A 14387-nucleotide genomic window follows, 5' to 3' on the forward strand; every position below is an offset into this window, starting at 1 on the left:
CCATTAACAGGATACACTAAGTTGCCAGCTAATATAAACTTTATAAACACTGGTTAGGATCAGCTGAAATTCTGTGTGCAAATCTGGGCACCACATTCTAGGGAGGATGTCAAGGCCTAGGAGGTGATGCAGAGGACAATTTTCAGAATGGCACCAGGGATAAGAGACTTCAGTACATAAGGGGAGGCGTGGCATCATGGTATTGTTATCAGACTAGTATTCCAGAGACCCAGGGTTCGAATCCCACCATGGTCAGATGACCATGAAACCATTGCTGATTGTGGTAAAATTCTGTCTGGTTCACTATTGTCCTTTTAAGGAAGGAAACCTGCCATCCTTACCTGGTCTGACCACATGTGACTGCAGACCCCCAGCAATGTGGTTGACTCTTAAATGCCCTCTAACAAGGGTAATTAGGGATGGGCAATAAATGCTGGCATAGCCAGTGATGCCCACATCCCATGAACAAATTGAAAAGAAAGTTATGTGGAGAAATTAGAGCAGCTGGGATTTGATAGCGGTGTTCAAAATCCTGGGTGGTTTTGATGGGGTAAATGAGGAGAAACTGTTTCCAGTGGTAGAAATGTCAGCAACCAAAGGACAAGAGATTTAAAGTGATTGAGAAAGGACCAGGTGTGACGTTAGGAAGAGTTATGCAGAGAGTTGTGATCTGGAATGTATAAAAGAGTGGTGGAAGCAGAATTGATCCTAACTTTCAGGTGGGAATTTAGCCCAACTGGCCCTTGTTGGTATAATGCTCCACATGTGCCTCCTTCCACTCGTCTCCATCTCACTCAATCGACATAACATTTATTCCTTCATGTGCTTCCCTTTAAATGCTATTCACCTCAACTACGACTAGTTCCACATTCTAACTGAACTCTTTTTATTAGATTATTATATTAGATATAGTGACTACCAATGACCCTTAGTTTTGGACAGCCACCAGAAGTGGAACCATTTTCTCTATGGCTTGAATTTTTCAGTTGGCGGGCAGGCTTGGGGGGCCACATGCGCGTGAAAGAGTGTTTCACTCTCCCTGATTTCACGGAGCTGCATCAGGGAGATTGAAGCGCTTTTGAAATAAATAAGTAAATCAATTTGAAAATTTAATCAGACATGTCCCCTCATGTGAAGGCGGGAGAATGGGGTTGAGAAACTTGTCAGCCATGATTGCATGGCGGAGCAGACTCGATGGGCCGAATGGCCTAATTTCTGCTCCTATGTCTTATGGTCTTATGACTGTGTCGGGTGAGATTTTCAGAAATTTTTAAATTTAATTCATAAAAGCTTTAAAAAAAAGTGAAGGCCACTTGGCCTCTTTGCCTGCCCACCAACCTTACGGCTGGATGGGCAGCGTAAATAATGACCTTAAATACTTCCTTAATGGCCTTAACACACCGTTTAAATATTGGCAGGCGTGCAGCCAAACCCAATGCGTGCCTGCCAAACGAAACCTCGCCTAGTGCCAGTCCCCTGGCTTTTTTTTTCTCCACAGCCCTGAAAATTCTTCCTTTTCAGATAATTATTTGACTCCCTTTTGAAAACTCCGTTGATCCTGTCTCCACGACACCTTCAGACAATGCATTCCAGATCTGGAACACTTGCTGTTAGAAAAAGTTTTTGCTCATGTCATCCATTGCCTCTTTTGTTAATTACTTTAAATCTGTGCCCTTTGGCTCTTGATCCTTCCACCAATGGGAACAGTTTCTCCCTGTCTACTGTCCATACCCCTCATGATTTTGAATTCCACTTTCCCTTCTCCAGGGAAAAGAGTCCCAACTACTCCAATCTACTTACGTAACTGAAGTTTCTCGTTCCTGGAAACATTCTCATGAATCTCTTCTCTAATGTCTTCACGTCACATCCTTCCTAAAAATTTTGGTGCCCAAAACTGGGTGCAATATTCCAGTTGAGGATGAACCATTTTTTAAATGTAGAATTGTACCCTTTAGTTTATATTGGCTCAGAGTTCTTCCTACCAAAAACTCTCATCGCATGTAAAAAAAAAACACTTGGACTTTGCAAGTTGATATGGCACAACGGGTGGTAAATACTGAGCTGCTCAAATCCCAGAGGGAAACTTGAAGCAGCTGCCACAGCTACTTTTGCAATTCGTATTTTTATTTTGAGATATGTGCCTTTAATTCAGTAGTAATAAGTCGACTGAGTCTTAGAGGTTTTTTAGCAAAACTAAATTAAACATTTATTAATAAAAGAAATGATTTGAAGCACATACATAGGTCCACAAATACTATTATAATAACTCCTAGCCCATCTAATTAATCTAACTCCCACTTATACCTCCATTAAGGCAAGTAAAACAACATAGATCTCAACAGACCCAGCCAAAGCACACAATACCCTGGACAGTGATATTTAAAATGAATTCTCTTAGCTTTGGTTGCTACGTAGAGGCTGGACACTTTTCGCACATGTTAGATCTTAGAATGCTGCCTTCTTACACATAACCTCATCTTCTTTATACAGGTTTCTCTATTTTTAATGTAAATCCCATTGTCTCAGCATGTCTTTGCAATGTTACCTTTTCCATAATATAAATCTTTCATAGCACTTATATGGTCTTTGGGAAAAGTAAAAACACTGTTTGGCTTAGCCTGTGTTGGCTAGCTGTAACACCTTACCATCTCTTTGAAATTCATGACTCTGGTTTATCTAAAAATGTAAATGTTCTTCACACCTCCCATTCTAAACCTCAAGCCATGTTTACGTATTTAGCATTTCAAACCTAGTTTCCCTTCTGATGCATCAAAGCACCCAGACCAGTTGCCTGTAATTCAGTTAAAACCTACACACAGAAAAACTAATCCAAACCCCACTATTAACCTACCTTTACAATAAATTACGATAATATTATGAAAATATTTTCATGCCACCCCCTTACTGAAAAATGAACTCTCATAATTTAAAAAGATGGTTTCATTTTCTTAAACTATCTTACATTATCTCATATACTTATCTATATATCCACACCATTACACTACCAGATGCCTGCATTAACATAACAGTATATATACAAATCCTTGGTATCAACAGAAATCATTCCAGTCCAGTGTCCAGTTTTAAATGTCCAATTTTCCCTTTCAGCGTCAAACTCTTGTCAATGCATCTGCAATCAGAATTTCTTGCCCAGCCACATGTATAATCTGTAATTAAACGGTTGCAGTAATAAGCTCCATCTGAATAGCCTTGCACTTCTGTCTCAAAGTTTGGCCGGAAACTTTAAAGGGTTGTGGTCTGTATAAACAATTGTTTTTGATGAATTGTTTGCAGTGTAAATGTCAAAATGCTGCAATGCTAACATCAGACCCAGAGTCTCTTTTTTTCAGATTGTTGAATATCTTCTCTGTTGTACATTCAGCTTCCGTGAAAAATACCCCATCGGTTTCTCAATTCCAGTGTTGTCGTCTTGTAATAGTACGGCCCCATCCTATATCGCTTGTGTCAACGGCCACCTTAAATTGCTTGTCATAATTGAGTACTGCCAAAACTAGTGTCATGGCCAATACAGTTTTCAAACTGTCAAATGCCTTCTGGCACCCCTGTGCCCATTGACATTTCTTGTTCTTTTTTAATAGTTCAGTCCACAGAGCAACTGCACTGCTAAAATGTGGTACAAATTTCCGGTAAAATGATCCTCAGTGCTTGCTCAACTTGTTTAATGACCTGGTTAACCTGAATTGCTTTGTTTAATGATTTGTGAATGTGTACCAGAGATTCCTTTGTTTCTCTGCCCCATTTAACACTTTTTAGTCCAAGAAGAATGTAACCTCCTTATTTCTCCAAAGGAAATGCACCATCTCTTATCCAAATGGCTCAACCAAATTGAAATTCATTTGCCACTTACAGTTGCATTCTGTAAGCTTATTAACATCCTCTTCATTGTTAACCTGTTGCTGTTTTTAACCATGTGCCTCAGCGATCAGTTCCGTGTTGTGGTCACTGTTTATTTCCTGGGTGACAACACTTCACTTTGCAGTAACTGCAGATAAAGATAAGCCACCTGAAAAGTAGCACAACCACAGAGAAAGCATGCCATCTGGTTGTCTGTTTTTAACATAGTGACTACTGTCCTGTAATGATCCATCCTTGGTATCTCCCTACTTCTCAGCTACATGCTGCCCCTCGCCGACGTCATCCGAAATGAATAGCGTCAGATTCCACAGGTATGCTAAACACGCACCTTTATCTCACCACCACCTCTCTCGACCCATTCACTCTCTATGATTTGTCACACTGCTTGCCTGATCTCTGATCTTGGATGAACAGAAGTTTCCTCCCATTAAACAATGGGAAATCATCCATGCCAGAGTCTTAGTCATCCTAGCCACTGCCTGAGGCTGAAGCAGCCAGTTAGCAATGTTGACAGCCTATTTGACCTGGAGCCGGCTTTGCAACACCCCATTCTCTTAGGATTGGGCAGTCTTGTCACATCTTTGTAACATTGCCTGTCTCCGTTCTTGCTCACCTGCTGCTGAAACCCTCCTCCCATGTTTTTGTTATCTCTAGGCTGGCCAGTCAGCCAACCTTCAGGAAATTTGAGCACACCCTCCTGACCATATCCTAACTCACCAAGTCTCACCCGTATACTGCCTAATGTAATTTACTCCTGGTTTACAAATATCTTGATTTTAAAAACACTCATTCTCATGTTCAAATCTCTCCATGGCCTCAACACCTCCCATGGGCAGAATCTTCCGGTCAGCGTGCAGGGGTGGACCCCACACACCGATGCGTAAAATGACGCATGATGACATCAGGTGTGCGTTCCGACATCATGGCGCGTCATTACGATATTTCGTTCGGCAGGCACGCCAGAGTCGGCTGCTTGCCCGCTGAAATGTTAAGGGCCCATTAAGGCCATTCAGAAATTAATTAAAATATTTAAGAATGCTGCCTGCTCTCACCGTCACACGAGGGGACTTGTTTGAATAAATTTTTAAATCCATTCTTTAATTTCTTTCAAATCCATTCAAACTCCCCGAGACAGTTCCATGCCTCAGGGAGATTGAAGCGCTCCTTTGCGCAGATGCACGAAAGAGCACTCGCTTCGACTCTCCCTCCTTACCCCCCCCCCCCTCCCCAACCCCCACCTGCATAGGTAGCGCTGCTACCGGCCGCGTATTATGCTGGGCGTGCCTTAATTGGCCTGCCCGCATAAAATGGCGGCGTGCAGCCAATCGCGGGCGGCAATCAGCTCCGCACCTGCCCCTAGCCTGCCTGCCATTGGAAAAATCCAAGCCCATGTGTCCGTAGCCTCTAGTGCTACCATCCCCTGTATTTCTGTGCATTCTCCATTTCCATCGCCCCATTGTTGATGACTGTGCCTTCAGCCATCTAGGTTCTTAAACTCTGGAATTCCCTCCCCAAAACACTCCCCCTCACTATCCTTGCTTAAGATACTGCTTTAAGACAACTTCTTTTAATTAAGCTTTTGGTTTCCTAGTACTAATATTTCCTTATGTGGTTCAGTGTCAATTTTTAAAAATCTTTCTAGGCCAGCATTTATTGCCCATCCCTAGTTGCCCTTGAGAAGGTGGAGGTGGAGGTCTTGAACTCTGCAGTCTCTGTGGTGTAGGTACACCTACGCTGCTGTTAGGGAGGGAGTTCCAAGATTTTGACCCAGCGAGAGTGAAGGAACTGTGATATATTTCCATGTCAGGATGGTGTGTGTCTTGGAGTGATCTGATTGTCACTCCCGTGAAGTGACTTGTGTTTTGCTCCATCACAGGGTATTTAAAAGGGAAAAAAATATACAGGGATATTTAGGAAGGAATAGGTCAGATTGGAATCATTTGAATAGCTCTGTTGAAAGGACTGGCATCTTCCCTTATTTTATGACAATATGGATCCATTCTTTCATTTGTAGAGTCAGCACCTTCAGAGAGATCAAGCGAAGGATTTTTTTTGGATTTTTTAAAAAATTCTTTGACAGGATGTGTACATCACTGGCTAGGTCAGCATTTGTTGCCCATCCCTTATTGCCCTCAAGAAAGTAGTCGTGAGCTGCCTTCTTGAACTGCTGCAGTCCATGTGGTGTAGGTACACCCATGGTGCTGTTAGGAAGGGAGTTCCAGGATTTTGACCCAGTGACAGTGAAGGAACGGCGATATATTTCCAAATCAGGATGGTGAGTGACTTGGAGGCGAACTTGCAGATGGTCCTGTTCCCATGCATCTCCTACCCTCATCCTTCTAGGTGGTAGAGGTTGTGGGTTTGGAAGGTGCTGTTGAAAGAGCCTTGGTGAGTTGCTGCAGTGCACCTCGTAGATGGCGCACACTGCTACCACTGTGCATCGGTGATGGAGGGAGTGAATGTTTGTGGATGGAGTGCCAATCAAGCGAGTTGCTTTATCCTGGATGGTGTCTAGCTTGAGTGTTGTTGAAGCCGCACTCATCCAAGCAAGCGGAGAGTATTTCATTACACTCCTGACTTGTGCCTTGTAGATGGTGGACAGGCTTTGGGGAGTCAGGAGGTGAGTTACTTGCTGCAGGATTCTTAGCCTCTGACCTGCTGTTGTAGCCACAGTATTTATATGGATTGTGGATCATCTTGTTATTCGACTGTGCTGGGTCCCAGATGTGTGATTTTTGAAGATGATTGCAACCTTGTTAACATTAAAGAAGAAAAGAAAACAAACTTTGGCAAATCTTTTGGACATTGTAAAAAGTGCATCTTGAAGTAATTGCTTTAGAAAAGGTGCTGTATAAATGTTCTGAGGAGGGCCAAGTATATTACAAGAGAGATGTTTGTTCAGGAGAACTCAGCACTCCATATTTTTTAAATAGAGTGTGCTTTGTAGGTCAGACGAAAGGAGATGCAGCAACATAAAATCAATTGAGTCCCAAAATGACCTGGAGAACACATGGCCAAGTGCCAGAGTTAATTGATAACAGGTTCCAGGTACCTGATGCTATGCCAACCTTGCTGATGCAAGGTGGGGATTTGGTACAGTATCTGCAGTTTAACCCCTTCACTCTTTCCATAGTTTAAACAAGCACTGAAGATTCTTAGCAATCAGCCGCTTTATTTTCTGACCTCTGGTAAGAGCTGAATGGCTTAAGGAAGCCTCATGCTGCATTTCACTCTGTCCTGTGCTGTGTAATTTTTTTTTTTTTGCCATGCCAGACTTGTGTGTAAAAACCTTATGTGCAGCAGTCGTGCTTCCATGTCAGAAGGTTGTGGGGCTCAAGACCCAGTCCAGAGCCTTGAGAATTTCAGCTAGGCTAAAGAGGTCTGCATTGCTGTTGATGCTGCCTTTCGGTTGAGACATTAAACCGAGTCTGCTGTCTCTCAAGCAGACAAAAAGATACTATAGCACTCTTTTTAGCAAGAACAGATGAGTTCTCCTGCTGCCCTGGCCATCATTTATCCCTCAACTAACACTTTAGGACCACTGTATCTCAGCTACAGTTGCTGACGATACATTGGTAGGTAGGAAAGCAAGTTGTGAGGAGGATACAATGGCCCTGCAAAGGGAATATGGATAGGTTAAGTGACTGGACAAAAAATGGCAGATGGAGTATAATGTGGGAAAATGTGAGGTTGTCCACTTTGATGGGGAGAACAGAAAAGCAGAATATTATTTAAATGGAGAGAGACTGTAGAATGCTTTGGTAGAGGGGGATCTGGGTGCCCTCGTACATGAATCACAAAAAGTTAGCATGCAGGTACGGCAAGGGATTAGGAAGGCAAATCTCTATTGCATGTGGGATGGAGTATAAAAACAGGGAAGCCTTGCTAGACTAATACAGGGCATTGGTGAGACTGCACCTGGAGTTCTGTGTACAGTTTTGGTCTCCTTACTTAAGGAGCAATATACTTGCACTGAAAGCAGTTTAGAGAAGGTTTGCTGGATTGATTCCTGGGATATATTAGGAGGAAGGGTTGAACAGATTGGGCCTATACTTATTGTAGTTTAGAAGAATAAAAGGTGATCTTTTTGAAACATATAAAATTCTGAGGGTGGTGGGGGCTTGATAGTGTAGATGCTTCGAGAATGTTTCCCATAGTTGGGAAATCTAGAGCTAGCAGGCACAATTTATCCCATTTAAGACTGAGATTAGAAGAAATTTCTTCTCTGGGGGTCATTAGTGGATCCTCTTCCCTTGAGAGCAGTGGAGACTGGGTCATTGAGTATATTCAAGGCTGAGTTAGACAGATTTCTGATTTACAAGGGAGTCGATGGTTTTGTAGGGACAGGCAGTAAAGTGGAGTTAAGGCCACAGTCATATCAGCCATGATTTACTGAATAGTGGAGCAGGCTTGATAGGCTGAATGGCCTACTCCTATTTCTTTCCTACACTACAACTGTTGTCACACATCAAAAAGTACTTTATTGACCGCAAAGTTCTTTGGGGCACCCTGAGGTTGTGAAAGTTGCTATGTAAATACAAGTTTTTCTTCAAGTCAAGCCTGCCCTGTTATTTTACAGCCTATTATGGTACAGAGGGAGTGTTGTGTTGATGGTGGTGCAATCCTTTGAATAAGAATTACTGGATACGACTGCGTGCGACTGGCTAAGCAACCCAGATGTCACGCACTCAAACGCCACTATGGCAAGCTGGCAAATTGGACTGACTAAATTTTTCATATCCTGGAACAAGAAAATAACCTTAACTGCCTGATTATTGTAAAATCCTGACTCGCTCACTAATATTTTTTGAACAGACAAAAATTTGAGGGCACTACATTATCGGAAGAGAAGCAAGGGACCATCCTCCGTATCCTGGCCAAAAAAAAATTCCTTGCTGCATCAATACCACTAATTGGTCCTTAATGTGTTTGTGGGAAATTGCTGGCACAGCATGGTTATTGTGTTGTATTTTTCCTGTATAATTGTTATTGCATTTCAAAGTAATTAATTAAATACATGGAACGCTTTGAAAACTGTCCAGTGTGAGACAGTGCTGGATAAATGCAAGTAGTTTTATTAACCTTGGCTGCTATCCCCCATTATACCTTCCCCCACCACCCCAGCTATATTGGCAACCGAGGATAAAGTTTTCAATCATGGCTGCAGTGTACGCCCAATTGGTTTAGAAACTGCTTTTTACCACCAACTATCTGGTTGATTGAGTTTAGCTTCAGAACTGGCCATGATTTAGGCTCTGAAAGTCTACATGGCTATACCCTTTACACCAGAATAGATGTATATAGAGAGAGAGAGAGAGAGAACTGTACAGATATATTAGCATAAAAGCAAAATACTGTGGATGCTGGAAATCTTAAACAGAAACAGAAAATGCTGGAAAAACTCAGCTGGTTGAGCAGCGTCTGTGGAGAGAGGAACAGAGTTAACGTTTCGAGTTCATATGACCCTCCTTCAGAGCTGGAGAGAAGTGGAAATGTGATTAAATTTGTACTGTTTAAGGGAGGGTGGGGCAGGTGGAGCTGGATAGAAGACCAGCAATAGGTGGGGACAAAGGAGGGATTAATAAAGATGTCATGACCTAAAGGATAAAGGGGGTGTTAATGGTAGTCGTTAGTGCTTAAAAAAGGGTGCTGACAGTGGCATAAAGGTAAAGCAGAATGTGATAAAAGCAGAACAAGGGTAGCATTGTGTGAAAGATCAACATGGAACAAGTAACAGATGGCCCTGTAGGGAATGGGGTGGGGGGAAAAAAGGATAGAAAAGGGGATAAAACCACTTTTAAATGAATAAAAATAAAAATGGATAAAAAATAAAAATGAATGTAGAAAAAAGGGGATTAAAAAAGGGGGGTGGGAATGGAGGAGAGAATTCATGGTCTGAAGTTGTTGAACTCAATGTTAAGTCCAGAAGGTTGTAAAGTGCCGAGTCGAAAGATGAGGTGCTGCTCCTCCAGTTTGCGTTGGGCTTCACTGGAACAATGCAGCAAGCCAAGGACAGACATGTGGGCATGAGAGCAGGATGGTATGTTGAAATGGCAAGCGACAGGAAGGTCTGGGTCATGTTTGCGGACAGACTGAAGGTGTTCCGCAAAGTGGTCACCCAGTCTGCGTTTGGTCTCCACAATGTAGAGGAGACCACATTGGGAGTAGCGAATGCAGTAGACCAAACCGAAGGAGGGGCAAGCGAAGTGCTGCTTAATCTGAAAGGAGTGTTTGGGCCCTTGGACAGGGAGGAGGTAAAGGGGCAGGTGTTGCACCTTCTGCAATTGCATGGGAAAGTGCTGTGGGAAGGGGATGAGGTGTTGGGGTGATGGAGGAGTGGGCCAGGGTGTCCCAGAGGGAATAGTCCCTATGGAATGCTGAGGGGGAGATGTGTTTGGTGATGGCATCATGCTGGAGTTGGCGGAAATGGTGGAGGATGATCCTTTGAATGCGGAGGCTGGTGGAGTGAAAAGTGAGGACAAGGGGGACCCTATCATGTTTCTGGGAGGGAGAGGAATGTGTGAAGGCAAAGGCGTGGGAGATGGGTCGGACACGGTTGAGAGGCCCTGTCAGTGGTGGGGGAGACCTTGTTAAAGAAGAAGGAAGACATGTCAGAAGCGCCATTTTGGAAAGTGGCATCATTGGAATGGATGTGACAAAAGAGAAGGAACTGAAAGAATGGGATGGAGTCCTTACAGGAAGCGGGGTGTGAGGAACTGTAGCCGAGGTAGCTGTGGGAGTCGGTAGGCTTGTAATGAATATTGATGGACAGTCTATCACCAAAAATTGAAACAGAGAGGTCAAGGAAGGGAAGGGAAGCGTTGAAGATGGACCATGTGAAGGTGATAGAAGGGTGGAAATTGGAAGCAAAATTGCTAATTTTTTCCAGGTTCAGACGAGAGCATAAAGCGGCACCAAAAGTTATCGATGTACCGAAAAAAGACTTGTGGGAGGGGGCCTGAGTAGGACGGGGACAAGGAAATGTACTAAGATAAAAGCAAAATACCGCAGATTTTGGAAACTTGAAACAAAAACAGAAAATGCTGGAAAATCTCAGCAGGCCTAGCAGCATCATAGAAAGATAGAAAATAGGTGCAGGAGTAGGCAATTCGGATCTTTGAGTCTGCTTCGCCATTCATTTGATCATGGCTGATCATCCAACTCAATAGCCTGCTCCCACTTTCTCCCCACGTCCTTTGATCCCTTTCACCTCGAGCTATATCTAACTCCTTCTTGAAAACATACAATGTTTTGGCCTCAACTACTTTCTGTGGTAGCGAATTCCACAGGCTCACCACTCTCTGTGTGAAGATATTTCTCCTCATCTCAGTCCTAAATTGTCTACCCCATATCCTCAGACCGTGACCCCTGGTTCTGGACTCCCCCACCATCGGGAACATCCTTCCTGCATCTACCCTGTCTAGTCCTATTAGAATTTTGTAGGTTTCTATGAGATCCCACCCTCATTCTTCTGAACTCCAGCGAATATAATCCTAACTGACTCAATCTCTCCTCATATGTCAGTCCCGCCATCCCAGGAATCAGTCTGGTAAACCTTCGCTGCACTCCCTCTATAGCAAGTACATCCTTCCTCAGATAAGGAGACCAAAACTGCGCACAATATCCCAGATATGGTCTCACCAAGGCCCTGTACAATTGCAGCAAGACATCCCTGTTCCTGTACTCGAATCCTCTGGCTATGAAGGCAACATACCATTTGCCTTCTTTACCGCCTGCTGCACCTACATGCTTACCTTCAGCAACTGGTGTACAAGGACACCCAGGTCTCGTTGCACATTCCCCTCTCTCAATTTATAGCCATTCAGATAACAATGTGTCTTCCTGTTTTTGCTACCAAAGTGGTAACCTCACATTTATCCAAATTATACTGCATTTGCCCACTCACTCAGCTTGACCAAATCACACTGAAGCATCTCTGCATCCTCCTCACAGCTCACCCTCCCACCCAGCTTAGTGACATATGCAAATTTGGAGATATTACATTTAGTTCCCTCGTCTAAATCTATATTGTGCATAGTTGCATCTGTAGAGAGAGAAACAGAGTTAATGTTTCGAGTCTGTATGATCCTTCTTCAGAGCTGAAGGGAAGTGGAAATGTGATGAAATTTATATTAGTAAAGAGGAGTCGGGCAGGTGGAGCTGCATAGGAGGCCAGTGATAGGTGGAGACAAAGGAGGGATTGACAAAGATATCATGACCTAAAGGACAAAGGAAGTGTTAATAGTAGCATTCCATAGGGACCGTTCCCTCCAGGACTCCCTGGCCCACTCCTCCATCACCCCCCAACACCTCATCCCCTTCCCACGGCACCTTCCCATGCAATCGCAGAAGGTGCTACATCTGCCCCTTTACCGTCCAAACAGAAGTTGAACAGTGTAGGAGAGTCGAACAGAAATCCCGTCGGAGAGATGAGCAGGCGTTCCCAGCAGGGTATTCCTGGAAGAAAATTCCTGCCGGGTAATCACAGCATTCTAATTTAATTCCGTTTCTCGCCTGAGCAGGCTTATGACTTCCTACGCATGGGTAAGGGAATGATGGAAGACTTACGACGCAGGCTGCCATTGTATCTGTCAGATTATACTGATGGTGAGTAAACATTATTTTCAATGATTGACCTTTTAGCATATCGACCATGGCATTACTGCTGCTGATTCAGAGAACATGTCAAAATGTGACGGGAAGCGAGTGCAATGCCTGTTGCAAAGTGTATGCCACACAGCAGGCTTTTACTATATCACCAGCGTTGTTCAGTTCTTAATGATAAATTGGAAGCATTGTAAGAACGAGTAGCTGTGACCATCAGTCATAAGAAAGTAACTAATAGGAGCAGGCCATATGTGATCCCTCGAGTCTGCTCCTCCATTCAATAACATCATGGCTAGTCTACCTCAGCCCCATTTTCCCAACTTATCCCCATATCCCTCTATTTATTTATTTATTCTTTCATGGGATGCAGGCGTCGCTGGCTAGGTCCGCATTTGTTGGCCCACCCCTAATTGCCCTTGAACTGAGTGGCTTGCTAGGTCATTTGAGGGCAGTTAAGAGTCGATCATGTTGCTGTGGGTCTGGAGTCACATGTAAGCCAGGCCAGGTAAGGATGGCAGATTTCCTTCCCTAAAGGACGCTAGTGAACCGGATGGGTGGGTTTATACAACAACGGCAATGGTTCCATCGTCATCATTAGGCTTTTAATTCCAGATTTTTATTGAATTCAGATTTCACCATCTGCCATGGTGGGATTCGAACCCTGGTCCCCAGAGCATTATCCTGAGTCTTTGACAATACCACTATGCCACCACCTCTCGTTGAGTCCATACTGACTCTCAAATGCAAACTAACCCAATTCCCGTAGTCCTTCAAGTGCCCATCCAATTTCATTTTAAAATCATTAATCGTCTCCACTTCCACCTAGGTCACAAGTTCCAGGTCATTTCAACTTGCTGCGTTTTTAAAAAAAAAAAATTCTTCCTCACATACCCACTGCATCTCTTGTCCAAACCTGTGTCGTCTTGTTTTTGTGTCATCAGCTAATGGGAAGAGCTTAATGGAAGAAAGTAGGAGAAGGTAAAATGGAATTGGGACTCCTGTGACCTGGCAGTGATGTAAGGTGTGGTGTCCAACAACCTTTGTGGGAGCAAGTGGCTCGGAGAATGGAACCCAAGTTGCCAGTGGCCCTCGCCCAACGCCCACAATGCTGTTGCCAATTGGCTTTTGGCCCCTCCCCCGCTTACGACAATGCACAGCCATTTTATTGCCTTCAGATCACTGTCACCTTGCATTCCCCATTGTCAGGCCCATCCTATCTTTATCCTCCTGCTTTTAAGGGAAAAAAAAATAAACTTCATGAAAATAAATGGATGGGAAATAATAAGCCTGAAGGGATAGGTCATTTCCATAAGACATAGGAGCAGAAATTAGGCCATTCAGCCCATCGAGTCTGCTCTGCCATTCAGTCATGGCTGATAAGTTTCTCAACCCCATTCTCCCGCCTTCTCCCCGTAACCTTTGATCCCCTTACCAATCAAGAACCTATCTATCTCGGTCTTAAATACACTCAATGACCTGGCCTCCACAACCTTCTGTGGCAATGAATTCCATAGATTCACCACTCTCTGGCTAAAGAAGTTTCTCCTCATCTCTGTTCTAAAAGGTCTTCTCTTTACTCTGAGGCTGTGCCCTCGGGTCCTAGTCTCTCTTACTAATGGAAACATCTTCCCCACGTCCACTCTTTCCAGGCCTTTCAGTATTCTGTAAGTTTCAATCAGATCCCCCCTCATCCTTCTAAACTCCATCGAGTGTAAACCCAGAGTCCTCAAACGTTCCTCATATGTTAAGCCTTTCATTCCTGGGATCATTCTCGTGAACCTCCTCTGGAACCTCTCCAGGGCCAGCACATCCTTCCTGAGATACGGGGCCCAAAATTGCTCACAATGTTCTAAATGTGGTCTGACCAGAGCCTTATAAAGCCTCAGCAGCACATCCCTGCTTTT

General features: G+C 43.8%; 1 protein-coding gene across 1 annotated transcript in view; it reads left to right on the forward strand.

Annotated features, from left to right (window-relative positions):
* The window catches only part of slc4a11 (solute carrier family 4 member 11), a 182940-nt gene that overhangs the window by 97231 nt on the left and 71322 nt on the right, over window positions 1-14387 (forward strand). Inside the window, exon 9 of the mRNA XM_041200763.1 lies at window positions 12399-12483. Within this exon, the coding sequence (XP_041056697.1) occupies window positions 12399-12483 (85 nt within the window). The remainder of the gene's footprint in view (window positions 1-12398; window positions 12484-14387) is intronic.

The sequence above is a fragment of the Carcharodon carcharias genome, chromosome 1 (genome assembly GCF_017639515.1).
Source record: "Carcharodon carcharias isolate sCarCar2 chromosome 1, sCarCar2.pri, whole genome shotgun sequence".
NCBI classification, from domain to species: Eukaryota; Metazoa; Chordata; class Chondrichthyes; order Lamniformes; family Lamnidae; genus Carcharodon; species Carcharodon carcharias.